General features: G+C 43.0%; 1 protein-coding gene across 1 annotated transcript in view; it reads left to right on the top strand.

Moving 5' to 3' along the window:
* Positions 1–21,033, top strand: part of LOC122793226 (polypyrimidine tract-binding protein 3-like) — a gene marked incomplete in the record, with an annotated part of 1,714,658 nt that overhangs the window by 647,859 nt on the left and 1,045,766 nt on the right. Inside the window, 1 exon segment of the mRNA XM_044061073.1 lies at positions 12,603–12,713. Coding sequence (XP_043917008.1) covers positions 12,603–12,713 — 111 coding nt within the window.

The following is a 21,033-nucleotide window of genomic DNA, read 5'->3' as shown; positions in this document are numbered from 1 at the left end:
TCTACTCCAGACTATTCCTAGTTCCAAGAAAAGAAAAAAGTTGGAGACCTATTCTCGACCTGTCCATCTTAAACACATACATCATTGTTCCAAAATTCAAAATGCTGACCCTACAGCAACTTCTTCCCATGCTGGGCAAGGAGTGTTGGCTGGTAACTCTAGATCTCAAGGAGGCATACCTGCACGTCCCCATTCGACCAAATTGCAGAAGATACCTCAGATTTCTTGCAGGATCAGAGCATTATCAATTCTCAGCATTGCCCTTTGGCTTATCTACTGCGCCCAGAGTATTCACAAAATGCCTGGCATCAGTAATCACCCACTGCAGACTACAGGGAATCCAAATTTATCCATACCTGGACGACTGCCTGCTACAAGCGGACAACAAAAGCAAGCTGACAACAGATTTACAAAGGGTCATTTACTTGCTACAAGCCCTGGGATACACAGTCAATTTACAAAAGTCAAGGCTGATACCATCCCAAACAAGGACATTCTTGGCTAGAATTGGACACAGTAAAACAAATGGCATTCCTAACTGCAGAGAAAACAAAAAGAACTCCCTCTTTACTTCTTGGCATTAACAAAACAGAACAAGCTAACAGCAAGAAAAGTTCTGCAGGCTTTGGGCTTCATGGCATCATGCATAATCTTGGTCCCACATGCCAGACTGCATATGAGAAAACTACAGTGGTACCTAAAGAATTTATGGTCCCAACACAGGCACAGCCTAGAAGCAGAAATACCACTAATCCCATGCCTAAAACAGGAGTTCCTATGGTGGGCTCAAGCATGCCAGTCAAACCCAGGCCTACCCTTCCACAACTTTCGAGCAAGCCAAACCATCACAACAGACGCCTCAGACCTAGGATGGGGGGCACACATGCTGGACAAATGCGTACAAGGATTGTGGACTCAGGACCAGCTACACCTGCACATCAACCAAAAAGAAATGCTGGCAGTAAAACTGGCAATCCAAAAATTCAGACCATTTCTCAAAGAAGGCCATTTGATGATAAGGACAGACAACACCACAGTCATGTGGTACATCAACAAACAGGGAGGCACTCATTCATACCCCCCTATGCAGAATGACTTTGGACCTTTGGAACCTGGCACTCGGCTACAACATCCAGTTACAGGCAATATTTGTACCGGGAAAGGAGAACACTCTAGCAGACATGTTAAGCAGAACCACCTCGGATGCTCACGAATGGATGCTACACCCGGACATCTTCAAGACCATCACAAAGAAATGGGGAATGCCACAGATAGATCTATTCGCTTCCCCTCTCAATCACCAGCTCAAAAAATTCTGCACAAGGACAGTCCACCCACTTGCATGGAAGGTGGATTCGCTCTCCTTCAGCTGGAAAGGTCTGACAGCATATGCATTTCCACCTCTTCCCTTGATACACAGGGTATTACTAAAAATCAAGGAGGAACGTCCAAGGATAATCCTGATAGCTCCGAACTGGCCAAGACCACACTGGTAACCATTGCTGAGGAGCATGTCTCGGGAGAAAATGTGGTCAATACCCCTGATGCCTTTGATGTTAACTCAGAACAACTACAGCATCATGCATCCAAACCTAAAAACTTTGCAACTGACTGCATGGAACATCACATAGCAGCAACTAATCCAGATCTTTCCCAAAGGGTTAAAGACATTATCCTTGAAGCCCGCAGACCTTCAACAAGAAGGAACTATGCAGGAAAATGGAAAAGGTTTGTCATTTGGAGTGCTGAAAGAGGAAAAGATGTGTCGAATATAGATATTGCTAACATTCTGGAGTATTTGGCAGAGCTTCTACATACAGGCCTGTCCTATTCCTCCATCAAGATACATGCATCAGCTATTTCAGCAGAATACAGCTTTGATCCACCTGTCTTTTCACATCCTCTACTCAGGCAGTTCCTCAGAGGGATCAAGAATGTAAAACCTCCTAGGAAACCACCATTGCCAGCATGGGACTTGAACTTTGTGCTAGAAAAGTTGACACTCCCTCCTTTTGAACCAGCAGCAACAGCAGATCTACAGCATCTGTCATGGAAAACTGCTTTCCTACTGGCAATTACCTTAGCAAGGAGGGTTTCTGAACTTCAGGCCCTAATGGCAGTACAACCCTTCCTAATCTTCCACCAAGATAGGGTGTCCATGAGAACTAATCCTACATTTATGCCTAAGGTGGTATCCAGAGTGTCTTTAAACCAGGCAATCCACCTACCAACCTTCTTCCCCAATCCACAAAACAGAGGGGAAAGAATGCTGCATACCTTGGATGTACATAGACAGCTACGCTACTACCTGGACAGAACCAAAAGTAACAGAAAAACTGACCAGCTTTTTGTAGCCTATGCAACAGGAAGGGAAGGAAAAGCAATTTCCAAACAGACAATCTCCAAATGGATAGGAAATTGCATACGATTCTGTTACTCCTTCCATGGAAAACTAATTCCACAGAACATAAGGCCTCATTCTACAAGGGCAACAGCCACTACCACAGCCTTCTTACGAGGAGTGGCAACCAAGGACATTATTGAGGCGGCTACTTGGACCTCCGTGCATACATTTGCCAAGCATTATAATTTACCTCTGTATTCCAGATCCCGAGCAGGGTTTGCCACTGCTGTACTGCAAGGGATCCTAACCACACCATAATTTTTTCTTCCTCCTCCCCTAGTTGACTATGGTATTCTACCCAGTTGTTATGACTGCAGATGCATCCATGAAGGACATAGTACAGTTTTGTACCTACCATAAATGTAGATGTCCGAACTGGATAGCATCTGCAGTCAGGATTACCCTCCCTCCTTCCCCTCTGTGGTACTCCTAGGGTATTTACCCTCCTAATAGCTAGCTGGTGGGGGGAGTCTCTTATGGTGTATTTGTTTGTATATATGTACATACATGCTTATTTTTTGTGTTTGCCTTCTATCTTTTTGGAAACATTGGCATTTATCCAAATTTTAGCCTTTCAAGAGGGCAACTGGCATCTGGGACAAGAAACACTGAGGAAAATGGCGTTGGCTGATGCCTTTATACCCGAAGACCAGCAGAGATGACGTCGGGTGGAGTGCGACATCAGCGGCCCGGACCCAGACTTTGGAATCCGGCCGACCGAAGGGCTGCCTGACGACAGGACAACCCAGTTGTTATGACTGCAGATGCTATCCAGTTCGGACATCTACATTTATGGTAGGTACAAAACTGTACTTTCATCATGTTTCACTGTTGCAGTCATTACACTTGGGTTATCCTGCTGGCAGGCTACCCGCAGTCGGCCTGAATTCCAAAGTCCTGGTCCGGCGTCGGTTGCTTTCGCCTCTTCCCTGACGTCAGTGCGCCAGGGGTATACAAGATGCAGCCGACACCATTTTCTTCAGTCTTTCTTGCCGTGCGGTGCCTGAAGCAAAAGCAGTTCGCAAGTGCCGTTCGGCCGACTCCTGAGATTTTCGAATTCGAATTTCAGATTGAAAGTCTTCATTAAAGCTAAGTACCCCATCGGGGAAACTTTTTTTCTTGCTCCAGACCGATGTCAGAAAAAGTTAACAATTGTATTTCTTGTGGGAAGCAAATACCTCATAAGGATTTTCACTCTTACTGTATTCCTTGCCTAGGCCCTGACCACGATGTTGCTTGTCGGTACGATTTTGCCTTTCATTACTTTGGCCGCAGATTCAATTATACAGTGCCGGCAAAACAGCCGACGACTGGAGTCTATAAAAAACGCAAGGATAAAGACAAGGACAGGCATCCGAGGTCCAAAACCGACTATGAGTCCTCTAAGTTAATCGTCTGTTCCCCGGTTCTCTGAGGTGCTTTCGCAGCCCCTGACACCCACTACCTCAGAGCCACAGACCACTTCTGACTCCCACGTGGAGCGGACTGGGCCTCTGGAAACTCAAGGTATTGGATCCTCGGAAACTATTCCCTCAGAGGGGTCCAGAGCCGCTGTGCAGGCATCGGCTTCTGAGGGTGTTTTCAGACCGACAGTTATATGTAAAGCCATCTTCAGCTTCAAAGACTAAAGCAGTTCTAAAGACAAAGAAACAAGTACAGCATTCTCCAGGACAGACTTACATGCCTAAAAAACAGATGCTCAAAATGGCCGAAGACCTTATTACTTTGATCAGGGGTTCCCATCCCACTCCTGATAAGAGGCCTAGGGAAGTGACAGAATATGAATCTTCAGATCAGGTTTCCATTCCCTGTGATTCCTCCTCTGATCAGGAATACTCTCTTCCTCCCTATGAGGATTCTGATGCTGAAGAATCCATTCCTTCAGCTTTTCCTCCTGAGGATTACTCTTTTGGGGAAACCCTGCATATGAGGGAGCACTTTCATTGGGAGAGCCAGGATTATTCAGAATCTAAGAAAAGACTCAGATTTTCTTTTACTTCCTCAGCACAGGCCCCTTGCTATTCCTCCGGTTCTGGACATTGTAGATGATGTTTTTTCAGAGTCCGGCCTGTCTCTAGACTCTATACCCCCTGCACCTGTTAAGCCAGACAGGTACTACAGGGTTCCAGATTCTCATAAATTTCTATATAAAAACCCTACTGCTGACCCAGAAACTATATCTCAGGGTCCCAAAGGGGTCAAGACTTCCACTGCAAAAAAAACCTGTTCCCTCTGATAGGGATTCTAGAGCACTGGACAGATGGGGGAAAAAAAGTTTACACTTCTGCTACCTTGGCTGTAAGGGCTTTAAATTGTCAGTTACATATGCTTAAATATCAGCAATACTTAATGTCACTGTTAAAACAGAAAATGTTGACAAATACTGAATGTGCTGAAAACAAGGAAATGCAGGATTTATTGCATGCAACTGAACAGGTGGGCAAACGTACTTTGCAATGTGGTTTTGATTCTTTGGAGGCCTTTTCTAGGGCCGCTGTAAAGGGTTCTGTGATTAGGAGGCATGCTTGGTTAAAGGAGCAGAATCTGCCTGATCATGTTAAAGCAAAATTATTAGATGCTCCATTACAGCATGATACTTTGGTGTTAAGGCAGAAGAGGTGTTGTTGAAAATGGAGGATAAAGCGAAATCTATGCAGACAATTAAGGATTTCTTACAGGTACAGCCACCCAGATTTAGCAGGAACTGGCCTTCAAAAAATTGGTCCTTTCCAGTGTCAGGCCACAAAGAGGCAGATACAGGCACCCTAGAGGCAGATCCCAGCCCCAAGGCTCATACAGGCCTAAATAATGGGGTGCTTCTACCTCTAAAAGTGGAGAAGAAAAATCTCAACCTTATAGGAAACAGCCCCAATGACTTTTCTCTACCAGTACCAAGCACTTATCTTTTGGACGCTCCCTTGGGGGAAAACTAGCACTTTTTTCACAAAACTGACACATGATCACCCAGGACAAATGGGTCTTGAATATAGTGTCTCAGGGTTACAAGTTCCACTTTCACACCCTGCCAAAGGCAAAAGGCATGCCAGACCTGCCACACAATCAATGGGCAGAGGCACAAAAGCAAGTTTCATCCCTCATGCACATGAGGGCCATTCAGCGAGTACCACTACAGGAGCAGGGACAAGGATTTTACTCACATCTTTTCTTGATACCCTGAAAGGACAAAGCCTGGAGACCAATACTGGACCTGTCTATTTTAAACACTTTTCTGGACGTTCCAAAATTCAAAATGTTGACTCTGCAGCAGCTTCTGCCCATGCTGGGCAAGAAGGCTTGGCTTGTAATCATGGACTTAAGAGGCATACCTGCACGTCCCAGTCAGACAATCGTGCAGAAGATACCTCAGATTCATAGCTGGCTCAATGCACTACCAATTCTCTGCACTGCCCTTTGGCTTATCTACTGTGCCCAGGGTCTTCACAAAATGCCTTGCACCAGTAATTGCTTTTTGCAGACAGAGAGGAATTCAAATATATCCCTACTTGGACAACTGCCTTATTCAAGCAGAGAACGAGGGCATTCTATTAAAGCATCTGGCGTTTGTAAAAAGACTGCTAATTTGCCTAGGGTACACAGTAAACGAAAAGAAATCAAAACTAGTACCCTCTCAAGAGATAATATTCCTGGGTGCATGCTTAAATACAACTGCCCAGATGGCCTATCTCATCAAGCCAGACAAAGGCAACTGACTTCGTACTTCGAAATGTTGGCAACAAAAACCCAGTTATCTGCAAGAAAAATTCTGCAGGCTTTGGGCTTCATGGCATCCTGCATTCTGTTAATTCCATATGCAAGACTGCATATGAGGAAACTTCAGTGGTTTCTAAAAAGTGTTTGGACTCAACATTGCCACAGCCTGGAAAAACTTATTACACTCATTCCCTGCCTGCAACAGGAGTTCCGATGGTGGGCACAGGCCTGTCACCACAACAAGGGACAGCCTTTCACCTTACCCACTGCCAGGCAAACGATAACAGATGCATCAGATTATGCCTGGGGGGCTCACATGGCAGGAAAATGTATTCAGGGCACATGGCCCTCAAGCCAAAGGCATCTTCATATCAATCTACAAGAAATGCTGGCTGTCCAGAGTGCCCTGATAGCTTTCAAGGATCTACTTCATTCAGGACAACTGCTGATAAAGACAGCCAATACTACAGTCATGTGGTACATAAACATGCAGGGAGGCACGCATTCCTACCCCCTCTGCAGACCAGCCATGATTTTGTTGAACACAGCATTGACCTATCAAGTACACCTGCAAGCACAATTCCTGCCAGGAAAGACAAATACTCTGGCAGACTAAGCAGAAACCTCATAGATCCTCACGAGTGGAAACTGGATCCACAAATCTTCAGCATAATAACAAGGAAATGGGGATGCCTAGACATAGATCTATTTGCCTCCCCTCACAACTGCCAACTACAGAGATTTTGTACAAGGACTTATCACAAGCTAGCATGGAAAGTGGATGCTGTATCATTCAGCTGGAAAAACCTTACAGTATATGCCTTTCCTCCACTGCCTCTCCTCCCCAAGGTACTCCTCAAGGTCAGACGAGAAGCCAAAAATGATCCTTATTGCCCCAGACTGGCCACACCAGCACTGGTACCCAATCCTAAAGAGCTGGTCTCAGGGCTCAGCCTGGACATTACCTCAAATTCCTCATTTACTGACCCAACAAAGCAATCGGATACTGCACAGCCAACTCAGAACCCTTAATCTGGCTGCATGGTGGATAATGTAACCATTCAGGTCACACCTCTCTCCAGAGCAGTTATGGATGTTATCCTGGAGGCCAGGAGGCCCAGCACCAGAAAATCATATGCAGAAAAATAGAGATTCTGTGCTTGGAAGCAGGCACAAGGAATTGACATGCTTGTACCAAATATTCCTCAGATTTTACAATACCTAACTTAGATGTTGGACAAAGGCCTATTAAGATCCATGCCTCTACCATTTCAGCTCATTACAATACAGACCCACCTATTTTTTCACATCCATTACTAAGGCAGTACCTCAGAGCGGCCAAAAACATAAGACCCCAAGAAGAGCACCAATACCTGCATGGGACCTCAACTTTGTCTTGGAAAAGCTCACACTGCCTCCATTTGAGCCAGACAATACAGCCGAGATAAAATTCTTATCATGGGAAACAGCTCTGCTCCTAGCAATAACTTCAGCAAGAAGAGTCTCAGAGTTACAGACATAAATGGCTGTGGAACCTTTTATCATTTTCCATCCGGACAGGGTTTCTCTAAGGACAAACCCAACATTTATGCCTAAGGTAGTGTCCAGTGTGGCTCTCAATCAAACCATTCATTTGCCTACATTTTATCCAAATCCCCAGAATAAAGGGGAGAGACTTCTGCATTCTTTGGACATACTCAGACAGCTATGATTCTACTTGGACAAAACTAAAGCTTTCAGAAAGACTGAGCAACGTTTAGTGGCATATGCTGCACGATCACAAGGAAAGGCCATCTCAAAGCAGACTATTTCAAAATGGATAGGACACTGCATTCATTTCTGCTATTCCTGACATGGAAAATCAGTGCCTAAGGGCATTAGGCCACATTCGACCAGTGCAGCAGCCACCCCAGCAGCCTTCCTCAGAGGAGTACCAACCCAAGGATATTTTGGAGGCTGCTGCTACTACTTCAGTGCACACTTTTGCAAAGCACTACCACTTACCTCTCTACTCTAAATTCAGAGCAGGCTTTGCCACTGCAGTTCTGCAGGGCCTCATAGCCGCTCCTAATACTATTTAGACCCAGCCACCCAACCTCAGCTTTGGGATTAAACCCAAGTGTAATGACTGCAACAGTGAAACACGATGAACATAGTACAGTTGTGTACCTATCATAAATGTAGATGTTAGAGTGTATTCACTGTTGCAGTCCAGGTTATCCACCCACCATCCCCCTTTCTTTGCTGGGACTTATCTGTTCTTCTCTATTCTTCTCTATTCTATACAACCTATGTGGTGTATTTGCTTGTAGATGAAGGTAATGTTTTTATTTTAGTGCATGCTTTTTATAAGCAATGTTTTTAGCCTACCCTTTTGGGGGCACCTGACATCTGGGGCAAGAAAAACTGAAGAAAATGGCGTCGGCTGCATCTTGTATACCACTGTGGTGCACTGATGTCGGGGAAGAGGCGACAGCAACCGACGCCAGACCAGGACTTTGGAGTTCAGGCCAACTGCGGGTAGCCTGCCAGCAGGATAACCAAAGTGTAATGACTGCAACAGTGAATACATTTGTGTACCTAACATAAATGTAGATGTTCAGCTGTACTTTTGGAGAGACGGTCCTACGTAGCATGGAATGTTTTAAGTGGGATTGTTCCCAGGTATCAGACATCTGTAAAAGGAATTAAGAATAATTACAAATGGACTTTCCTAAACCTTCTGCTGCCCGTTTCCCCTTGTGACAAAAGGTGCTACTGCCAGCCCAGCTAGCTGGAATTTTGTAAATCATTATATGTTATTGGTGAACATCGAAGTGATTTATGTAAGGTACTTCTGTTACAAATATATTAGAACTGTATGTCATGTGTATATCAAACTGCTTGCACAGAAGTGTGTATGTTGGAAAGGTATTTGTAAAGTAGTTGCGTTTAAAATGGATCCACAGTGTACCCTACTGGAAGAGAACAGAAATGTCCATGCACTATTTTAACTATTTAAATGTATATATATTTTAACAGTGGAAACTGGGATACAGAAGATCTAACTTCAGTCCAGCAAACTTCATAAAAGTAACTGAAATTAAATTACTTTATGGTTAGGCCGTAAAAGGTGGTATCTTTTACTTTTCAATGCAACAAGATACACAATGTCTGTACTAGGAAACTTTCTGTATTGTCTTTAGGGTGAAGTAATTACTAGTCTTGAAAGTGTGAAGGAATGCAATTGCTTTATGATTTTCAGCATCTGCCAAAGATATGAGCAGAAGCCCTTGTCTGTATATTTTTACATGTTGATGCTAAATACTGCCAGCTTCAGCAAGGGGTTTTCGCCTGGGGACTAGAAGTCAGATGACAAGAAGTGAAGTCATTCTGCAAGCTATCGCAGTAGTAATATTTGAGATAATTATTTTGAGAAGTCACTTAGTGAGACGGAGCATTTTGTCTTGGACCTGACAACTAGAAGATCCATTCACCGCATCTGTCTTGCTCAATTAGTAAGTTATTAGTTTATAGTAACTCTTCTAGATTCAGCTAGGAATGTAGTGAAGATTAGTTTAGATATTTGTCTTTCTTTATTTGAGACTGTCCTGCAGTGTTTTAAATATTTCCTGTGATTTTGAACTCTGTCACTGAGTGTATATATTTAGTAGTGTCTTGTTTTATTATTAAATATATTTAAACCTTTCATTGTGGTTGATCTGAGAGTACTTGCATATTTATCTGGTGACACTGTGTGAGCCACTCCTAATAGCCTTGCTCTTGGAATGTTCCTGTGTGCTTTTTCACCCTTTTCACTAATATTAGGGCACTTCTGAAGATTCAGGAGTCCCCTGAGATAATTGTGAAGAATCCCTTCTGGCCCAGGCAACAATTGTTCTTTTTTTTGGAAATGGCTAGGGGGTATTACTACAAGCTCCTCCCCAGGTTGGATCTACTCACATAAGAAAATATGTTTGATCTTAATTTCTTTTAGACACTTACTTACTAAGAGCATTCACCATTTACTAATGGAGGCAAGAAAATCTGCTACTAGAAAGTCATATATTAACAAGTGAGAAAAAGTTTGTCTGGTTGGTGCCAACATTACCATCACCCATTCAGGGCTTAGGTGGTGGGGTTTTTTACAGCATTTGTGTGGATTCCTATCCTATAGCCTTTCTTATTCCTCTGTCAAGGTTCATTCATTATCCTTTTCAGCATGTCTGCCGATGTATCTCTTTCATTGCAGTTTTGTCAAAATGTTTTCAAATGGGGTTTTGCATAAGAGACCTCCAACAAAACCAGTGGCCCCTGCTTGGAATCTTAATTTTCTGTTGATGAAGCTAACACTTGCTCCTTTGAATCAAGTAACCCAGCCAACTTGAGGTTCTTCACATGGAACTCCTTGTTTTACTGATTGCTCTGACCTCTGCCAGAAGGGTATCTGAGGTTCATAATATGGTTGGTCAGCTATGTATCATTTTTCATTAGGGACAGGTTTCTTTGGGAACTAATCCTCCTTTTATGCCTAAAGTGGTATCTGAGTTTGCCTTAATCCAAGCTGTCTATCTCCCCGTTTTATTTCTTGAACCTAAAAGTAAGGGAGAATGGATGCTCCTTCCCTTGGATGTCCACAGACATTTCTGGTACTATTTTGACAGATCTGTATCTTTTCAGATCTTTGGATCAATTCATTTTTGTGATGGTAAGAAGGGATAACCTGTATCAAAACAGAACATTTCCAAATGGATGTATAATTTGCTATACTCACCATACCAAAACTATTCCAGGCAAGGTCAATGCCTGCTGTACCAGGGAGTTGGCTTCATCTATGGCTTTTTGGAAATGGTTAGATTCTGAAAGCTGCTGCTTGGTATTTTGTACATACTTTTGCAAAGCACTGTAACCTTGTTTCTTTCTCTAGGTGCAGATCAGGATTTGCTAGGAACTTTCTCCAGGGGTTGTCTGGATTCTTCTCCTTCCACCTTGTGACTGTAGTTGGCTAGGAGTACTCTACCAACAGAGCTAAAACTACTGCAGCACTGATCAGTAATAATGAACATAGTGCAGTTATGCAAGTGAACTTACTGTAATAGTCAGTTTGAATGATCATATGCCACTCCCTCCCTCCACCCCCCTTGTTTTTTGTGAGATGTTTATGCCAGGATATGGGCATTTAATTTATTTATTTTGTTTATAACTTCGTCTTTTCAGGGCTCAACCTTTTGGCATGAAAGCTCCGAAGGGCTTCACACCCAAACTTGTCTTACAGTCAACTCAGCTCGAGCTGCCTGACAATTTAGGTGTGGGGAATGCCTGACAGTTTGGGCAAAGGGAAGGTGTCCTGAAGCTTTGGAAACTGGCTGGTCATTATGTCCTTGTCAGGATATAACCCATATAGCATAGGCTATTACAGCAGTGATCATTCGAACATCTACTGTTATGGTAAGTTTGTGTACAACCATAGTTTCTTTTTTCCAAGTTATATATTTTGTTAGTGCTTCTGCATAAGCTAAAAAAAACTATAAGAAAGCATCAAGAGCTATGGTAGTGTTCTAACTGATAAACTAATATCTAGTGATTAATTTTATTTGTATGCCTAGAAGGAAATGTTTAAGTAACTGTTTCAACTGAGCATTTTCATCTGCAAGTTGTTACCTAGTAAAATATTGTAGAAGTAGAGGCTTACATTAATCCATATAGTGACTTGTGAAGAATAGTTCTAACAGTGTATAGAATTGTGTAGGAAGTAGTAACAGCATTAATAGCACTAAGCTTGACACTGCACCACCAGTGATCATCTACTGTATGGCACAGAAAATAGTGCCCATTAGAAATGCTATGAAAATGCCTAGGATGAGTGGGAGGAGGGCATACTGAAAGCATATGTGTAATGTAGCAGTTGTACACTGAACCCTTGCACGTTGTGTACAAGACAAATTTTGGTGAGATTCTTAGTCATTGGGAGGGTTCCAAATTTTGGGAGCAAAGATTAAGAAGCCCTGGTGGAAAATTCCAGAAACACTGGGGTCATATCAAGACCAAGGAGGCATTTATGGATTGTATCATCAAAAGTGTTGAATGTTTGAAGAGCAACTCTGGACATTCACTAAGTAAGTTGAGCTGTTTTGACAAGCTTTAGACTGGTACAATGATCTATGCTTGAAGCCTAAAACACAAGTATAGCGAATTTATTGCCACTTACAACAAAATATATCCCAAGTTGATAAAAATCGTCCTCATTTGTCAGAAGTGCAGATCTAGCCTCTGTGTTGGAACGATCAACTTTTGAGAGTTTAAGCCACGTGTGTGTGTGTATGTATATATATGTGTATATATATATATATATATATATATATATATATATATATATGATGTGCATTTAAATCTGTGTATGCATACACACACTGCACTTGCATACATGTGTATAATGTATATTTAATGTCAGTATGTGTAAGTGTATAATACATTTACTAATAAACTACTTATTTTAATTGCTTTACAGATTTTCTCAAAATTTGGAACTGTCCTGAAAATAATCACTTTTACAAAGAATAATCAGTTTCAGGCTTTGCTTCAGTATGCTGATCCCATGAATGCACACCATGCTAAGCTGGTTAGTATACTTTGTGATCAGATTAATTTATTGTTATAACAAGAAATAGCAGATTTCCATTGTGCATAGTTTGAGTTTAACAGCTGTGGTAGGTGTTACATTTAGTCTGTACATAGTTTTTGCATTAGTTTTGTAAATGAGTTTTCACCACTATTTTTGCAAGACTGAGAAGGAAGGTTGTGACGTACTAAACTGTGTATAGATTGCGAAGTACTAAACTGTATAGACAAATATCTGCTATTTTAAGAAAGTAATTTGTAATTTTTGATTAGTTAGAAACCCTTGACAGTTTGAAAAAAGTTGCTGTTTGTCATAATTGCTCCGACCTTGGAGGGGCCTTCTGCATTTAGAATACTTTCGTGTTAATAAGTTTTAACTTTTGAATGCAAAAAAAAAAAAAATACAGTCTGTCATGCAGCGGTCTGGGAAAGAGTTCATAACCATTTCTTCTTTCCTGCTGCTTGCACAGTTCAGGTCTTGATCCTTAAAGTTGTTGTGGAGGTGTTCTATTTGATGCAAAGAAATTCAACCCTTTGTTTCTGTGGTTACCAAGTCAAACCTTGTTTTTTGTGGATGCCAAATCACAAGCTAAGGTTCACTCAAATCACCCAGTGTGTTTTTAGTGTTAGTACCATTGTTTATCTGTAGCCACCTGGAGTTACAGGGAAAAAGATGTTAGTATATCTGATTTCACTCAGGATTGTAGTGATGGTGGCTGCCTCGTACAGGAATCTGTGGGATTGTCTATCACTTGATCCCAGTTTGTGCTACAGCATCAAGAGATGGCAATGTTACAACTACTTAACAGTTGTCGCACTGTCCTCTAGGTTAATTCATCCTTGAATTGCCCTCAATTACTGCCAATTCATACTTAACTAGTAAAGAGTAAAGCTTGTGCGTGTCACTGTCTGATGTGCAGAGATATTTTAAGAGGTGTATTCCTTTGCAGCAATTATGAAGACTGTATCCCAGGGTCCCTGCAGTCCCACATTGTTGACAGGTGCAAGCATATTTTATCTCTGTATTCAATGGAGCTGCCACAAGTCCCCCTGCATTGGCTTTGTTACCATTTCCCCTCCCAAAGAGTTTAGCTGGCAGAACTCAGTGGTCCAGGCTGTGTAGAGCATAATCATAGGCCTCACCAGACTTGAAATTCAGGGGGAAAAGGCTCATACTTTGGCTGTGCATTAGCTGTTCATCATAATGCTTGCTTTTGTGGTAATGCAGCCTTGAAGAATATAGCCTGAGCTCAGTGTGCCAGTCCTTGCACAGGCCTCTCCAGTCTCAGTGCTGCCTTTCACTTGGCACTTTCTTGAGGACAGACTCTGCCGTAACCTAACTCTCCATGCAAACCCATTTATATATATTTATGTAAAGCATCATTATTGAATTATCACTTAAGACATAGGCACACAAACATTAATAGAAAAGAAAAAAACACGTATAATGGTTTATTTTCATATATCGTTTTTCTTAATTATTTCAACATTACATAAATTGCTTAATTTCTTTCCTTCCCATAAAGTTCACTCCTCCTCCTGAAATTTATTCTGCATGTATTGTTTCCTCATATTCCATTTTTCCTAAGGATTTTTATCTATCTTGTCTATTTATCTGTCTGTCCCTTGTTAACTGACTTTAGTCCCACTAGGCTAGTAGCTTCTTTTCAGGGAAGACTTGAGGTTGTTTTAATACTACTGGGGAAATTTGGCAAGTTTATCGGAAGAACATCACCAGATCCTTTTGATAGGTGTTGTGGGATCTTTTACATTCACCTGAGCTCCCACCAACTGAGACAGATAGAGCCTTGGTTTTAATGTGTCATCTGTAGGGCGACACTCAGGAGAGCAGCAGCCACCTCACTTATAGTGCAATGTCAGCAGTCAGTCTACCTGGTGTGTGAATAGAACCTACAACCTTCTTCATCAAAGGCGAATATGCTACCTGCAGTGGCACCAACCCTTACACCTCCCCACAATTATTTTCCATGATCCTTGTTTCAGTTAACAGTTGGTTTAGATTTTGATTTCAGTTTTCTGTTAATTACTTAGGATAAAACTCAATAAAACTTTCTCAGTTAAAAATTGATGTGAAGTTGTTCTATCTCGCCATTCATTCTTACTGATGCGTTCGGAGCCGACTCCGCCAACTACAAAAGCTCGAGGTCTTCAACCAGCTCGAGGACAACTCCCTATCCCATGATGCACCATGATCTTCCCCCAGATCTCATTTGCCGCTGCAAATTGATCGGACTTTCACCAGCTCTGGCCAGTGAATAACTTTATTTTTTCTGAAAAAAATAGCTGTTAAAATAGCTTAGTTGGTTACTTAGTCATTTAGATAGATAGTGTTTAGTCTATACTTAGATTATTTAGATAATATAGTTAGTTATTAGGGCCATTTTTTTAGGCCTTCTTTTCTGTCTATCTCTACCTCAGTTTGTTTAATTACTGAGAAATTAGTGGCCGTGTTTTTAGGCCTTTTTTTCTCTATCTTGAATATCATATTGAGTGTGTGTTTGTATTCGATTATAGCCCTTCTTTTTCACAGGACACATAGTTATCTTTACTAATATAATTGGATGTTAGTGGCTATGTTTTAAGGCCTTTCTTGTCTTATCTATAGCATTACATTGCATGTGTGTGTGTTTGTGTGTGTGTTGTTAAAATTACAGCCATTCTTTTTGTACAGGGCAGGTAAATATTTACATTAATAGCTAATTTTCTCAGAGCCTAATTTTCTCAAGGTTTTACTAGTTTGTTTATGTGCATATTACTGTGAGAGCCCTCTTTTTATAGGGCATTGTTGCTGTGATTTACTGTAGTTAGTATTTGCCTTTGTACCTTTGAAAATATGTCTCAGCAGGAGAAGGAAAAAAACAAGTCTGGCTTCAAAAAATGCCCAAGATGTGGGCAAAAGAGGTCTATAATTAATGGACATACTGAATGTGTCTACTGTTTGGGTGAGGTAGACCTACAGGAAAGCTGTGCTATATGCCACTCCTTTAGCTCTAGAGTGTTGCATGAGAGAAAAAGAAACTCATTGATAAGGGTCTGCTGAAATCCTCTTTCCAAGAGCCGCTGGATAAGTCAGATAAGCACTCCAGAAAGACTTAAGAACTGACAAAAAGTCCGTCTACTTCGAAATCAGCTTTTAGTAAAGCTTCGACATTGGTTCCACAGCCTTCGGAACTGACTGTTATGGTTAGGAGCCAATCCCCGACCTTGAAGCCAGTATCACGTACTTTAAAGTCTCTCATATTAAAATTGGTGGCTTTGTCACATTCTTCATGTGCCTCCAGTAGACTGTCTGATTTGGATGTGGACCGTGTGGTGAGGAAGCTTCTACAGATACTGGCAAAAATTGTATCACCGCCGACCTTAGTTCCTCCAACATCTTCTGTTCCTCTTCTGATATGCATGGAATTTTTGGAGCCGGAGAGCACAGAACTGATGATCGTGGACCCCTCAGTGACCCCCATAGACACCTACTGTAGGTTTTTCGGCCCCAACTGCCCAGATGTCTTTGCTGACTGAAGGATCTTGGGGCCAACACTCACTGGTCAGGTCCGGGGAGGATAATAGGACCAACTTGTTGGTGCCGGCTTTATCTTCCGGGGCTTTAGCTTGAGTGTGTTCGGCCCCGACCTCTGGCTCGCAGCCATTCATACTGGTGCAGACTGTTTCCATTGAATCTTCAGATCCGAGGGATTCCTCTCGTCGGGACTGAGGGTCCTTTGAGGCTATGAGGCGGGCTTTGTCCTCCCCGGCGACCACTCCCATCAGTTCGAGCAGCTCCCTCCCTGAAAGCACCAGTGTCTGCCTCTTCATCACACTCTCCATTGAAGCTTGGAGATCCTGAGCCTCAGGAAGCCCCATTGGGTGAGCCATGTTCTTCCAAGACCTCTCCAGAAGCTCCGACTGAAGAAGTGCCTAGGAAGGGACTCTACAAGAAGAATCATCTGGATTCCCCACAGGAGTTTCAGATACCGACTTAGATGAGTCAGAAGGGTCCCCACGGTCCCCCTCAGAAGATATCTCCTTTGCAGATATCTTAGAAATTCTTAAACAGAGGGGTGGCTGGAAATCCTTTAACCCTTCTGATGATGAGTCAGTCTTCCTGAAGGCTTAAGTTGCTTGAATTACTCACTGGAAGGGCATGGGTGTCCCTAGACACCACGGAGTCTGTACCCAGGAGGCCTAACAAATTTATAACTAGAAAGGTAAGGTCTATCTTGAGAGCTAAAGTAGTACTTGTTGATGCTATAGTGGTGGCAGCAGCCACCAAGAAGGAATTATTAGAGACTTCATCTGTTCATCTTCCTAATAGAGAATCTAGGATTATGGACAGGTACGGGAAGCGTATGTTTAGTTCAGCGGCTTTCTTCATTCTATCGCTGAACTACCTCACACATTTTACTAGATTACAAAGGGATCTCCTGAAGGAGCTAGGAGACACCCTGCAGAGTTCAGTAGCTGCGGGGGTTTCGGACAAGGTAACTTTCCAGCTCTCCACTCTTAATTCGATAGTGAACTCATCCATGTGTCTGTTATGTGCAGCTGATGGCAAGAGCAGAGCAGCAGGTACAGGAATCGCTCTCAGGAGGCAGTCCTGGATGCGCTTCTGATGTTCTTCATTCCACATTGCTGCAGTCCTAACCATTGGGGTAGTCCGCTGTCCAGTCGGCCCGAATACCAAAGTATATGGCTGACGTCGGTCAAGGCGCATTAGACTGATGTCAGAACGTCAGGGTACTAATGCGCATGACCGACGTCATATCCTCAGTCTTTTTTGCCGCATGGTCCGATGCAGAAGCAGTTTTGCGAGTGCAGGTTGGCGTTCTGAAAATTTCCGAAGTCGGAGTTTCAGACCGAATCAAAGTTGGCTTGGGAACATTTTGTTTTTCTTGCCTCAGTATTTAACCGGATGTCAGAAAAGTGAATAACTGTATTTCTTGTGGGAAGCAGATACCTCATAGGGATTACCATACTTTGTGTATACCTTGTTTAGGGCCTGAGCACGACGTTGTTGGTTGCCGCTCTTGTGCTAGATTTAATAAACGCACTATTAAGAGAAGGTTAGACTGTGCCAGGTTAGTGTTTGGGAAGCGTTGTAATTATAAAATGCCGTCGGATGCTCCGGCGCCCGCTTCAAAAGCGCAAGGACAAAACAGCAAAGCCTAGGGTTGATGAACCGGCAGTCCCGGACGTCGGTTCTTTAGAAGGCTCAGTGGAGCCAGAGGTTTTGCCAGGAGTTTCTTTGGAGTCTCAGGCAGAGACTTTACTGTTACAGGATGTGCCTCTCAGGAGGTAGGCCAGGCTGAGGGGCTTCTCAGGTAACTGTTCTTCCCTCTCTTCCCAAGGTAGTTAGAGCCTCTCCTTCTGTTTCCAAAACTTCTTTGAGAGGTAGGCCAAGTTTTGCTTCAGTGGGGCTTCTCCTAGCACTTCAGGTTCTGTGCCTAAGAAACATATGCTTAAAATGGCAGAAGATTTAATTACTATGATTAGAGGCTCTATGCCCCTCCTGATAAGAGGCCTAGGGTGGAACCTGAGTTTGAGAGTTTTGAACAGTGTTCAGAGGCTTCTGAGTCTTCTGGAAGACTTGCAGGAGTATCCTCCTTATTCTGATTCTGATGTGGATGATTCCACTCCTACAGCTTCTCCTCCTGAGGATTTCTCATTTTCAGAGACTCTGCATTCCATGAGGGAGCACTTTAAATGGGAAGGCCAAGATTACTCTGATTCCAGGAAAAGGCTTAGGGAATTCTTATTTTACCCCAGCATAGGCCCTTAGCTATACCTCCCGTGCTGAATGTGGTGGAAGATGTTTTTGCAGAGGCTTCCCTGAACCCTGATTCTTTGCCTCCTGCCCTGTTAAACCTGATAGGTACTATAGGGTGCCTGAAGCTCATAAGTATCTGTTTAAGAGTCCTAGGGCAGACCCGAAACTGTTTCTCAGGGGCCTAAAGGTGTTAAGGCCTCTGTTGTTAAAAATCCTGTTCCCACTGATAAAGAGGCAAGGGCTTTGGATAGGTGGGGAAAGAAAGTGTATACTTCTTCCACTTTAGCCATGAGGCGTTGAATTGTCAGTTTCACATGCTAAAATATCAAAATTATCTCCTTTCACAATTGAAATCTAAGGTGGATGCTTTGGCGGAAGGTATAGAGTGTAAAGAGTTGCTGGATTTAGTTCATGTATCTGAACAAGTGGGTAAGCATTCTTTGCAATGTGGTTTTGATGCTGTGCAGGCCTCCTCGAGGGTGGCTGCCACTAGTTCTGTTCTTCGCAGACATGCCTGGTTGAGGATCAGAATTTAGCAGAGCATGTTAAGACTAGGATTTTGGATGCTCCTTTACAGTCTGATGTGTTATTTGGTTCGCCTGTGGAAGCAGTTTTAAAGAAAATGGAGGACAAAGCTAAGTCTATGCAAACTGTTAAAGATTTTTGCAGGTGCAGCCACCAAGTTTAGTAGAAATTGGCCTACTAAGGGATGGACATATCCTGCTTATGATTCCCAGTCTAGGGGTAGGTCTAGGCGTGGTAGGGGCAGAGCTCAAGGTTCTTTTAGGCCTAGAACAGGGGTTCACCTGCTCAGACTTCTGGTGAGGGCAGGGTCAGTCCTTTCGTAAACAGACCCAATGACCTGCCTTTTCAGCTGCCAGTAGATTCTCGTCTGGCAGCTCCTTTGGGAGGAAGACTGTCTCTTTTCAAAGAAAATTGGGATTTAATCACTCAAGACAGATGGGTGTTGGATATCATTCACCACGGTTACAGGTTTTATTTCCATACATTGCCCCTTTCAAAGGCATGCCAGGCGTTCCCCTCCACAAAGGAAAGAGGCTCACAAGCAAATTTCTCTGTTACTCCAAATAGGGGCCATTCAGCCAGTCCCTGTACCAGAAAGGGGCCTAGGATTTTATTCTCGCCTGTTCCTAGTACCAAAGAAGGGAACACGTGGAGACCAATTTTGGATTTATCTATCCTCAACACTTATCTGGACATTCCCAAGTTCAAGATGTTGACGTTACAACAGCTTTTACCTCTGCTGGGCAAAGATCATTGGATGGTAACTTTAGATCTCAAGGAAGCTTACCTTCATGTGCCTATAAGACTAAGTTGCAGGAAGTATCTGCGTTTTGAGCTGGAAATTCTCATTATCAGTTCTCTGCATTGCCCTTTGGCTTATCTACTGCCCAGAGTATTCACAAAGGTTCTGGCTCCAGTGATAGCTTACTTCAGGCTAAAAGGAATTCAAATCTATCCTTACTTGGACGACTGCCTGATTCTGGCTCAAGAAAAGGAAAACCTTCTACAGCATCTGGAATATGTCATAGCAGTGCTAAGATGCCTAGGGTATTCTGTGAGCGAAATAAAGTCCAGTCTAGTACCCTCTCAAGACATGTGCTTTCTGGGTGTGAGACTGAATACAGCAGCCCAGATGGCCTTTTTAACCCCGGACAAACAAAAGAATCTTTCCAGTTACTTCCATCACCTATCTCTTCAGTCCGGGCTGACTGCAAGGACAGTCCTTCAAGCCTTAGGGTTCATGGCATCTTGTATTCTGGTGCTTCCCAATGCCAAACTGCATATGAGGAAGCTGCAATGGTATCTCAAAAATGTGTGGACACAGCACTGCCAGGATTTGGACACTGTCATTCAAATAATACCTTGCATTCAAAAAGAATTTTTGTGGTGGGCTCAGGAATGTCACCTAAACAAGGGACTCTCTGTGACCTGGCCAGAGGCGAGTCCGATTTTAACGACAGATGCCTCGGACATTGCTTGGGGAGCTCATCTAAACGGAAAGTGGATACAAGACAAGTGGCCTGCCAGACTACAGCATCTACATATCAACATGAAGGAGATGTTAGCAGTCCAGTTTGCATTAATGGCTTTCAAGGAGTTACTTCTTCCTGGGCAGGTGTTGATTCTAACAGACAACACAACTGTCATGTGGTACATCAACAAACAAGGGGAACACATTCTTATCCTCTATGCAGGCAAGCAATGATTTTATGGGAGACTGCTCAGCTTGCAACTAACTCTTCAGGCAAGGTTTCTGCCGAGCACAGAACTCCTTAGCAGATGTGTTAAGCAGGCAAATCATGGATCCCCACAGTGGAAACTGGATCTTCATGTATTTCAGAAATTGACAGTGTCATGGGGAACTCCAGACATAGATCTGTTCGCTTCTCCACTAAACCACCAGCTGCCAAAGTTTTGCACAAAGGGGTTTCATCATACAGCTTGGAAAGTGGATGCTCTTTCTTTCAGTTGGAAAAATCTTCATGTGTATGCCTTTCCACCTCTGCCTCTTCTT

Source organism: Protopterus annectens, chromosome 2.part0 (assembly GCF_019279795.1).
Source record: "Protopterus annectens isolate FY-2018-M chromosome 2.part0, PAN1.0, whole genome shotgun sequence".
In the NCBI taxonomy this organism is placed as follows: Eukaryota; Metazoa; Chordata; order Ceratodontiformes; family Protopteridae; genus Protopterus; species Protopterus annectens.
The sequence above is the reverse complement of the archived record's forward strand: the minus strand, read 5'-3'. Positions and strand labels throughout refer to the sequence as shown.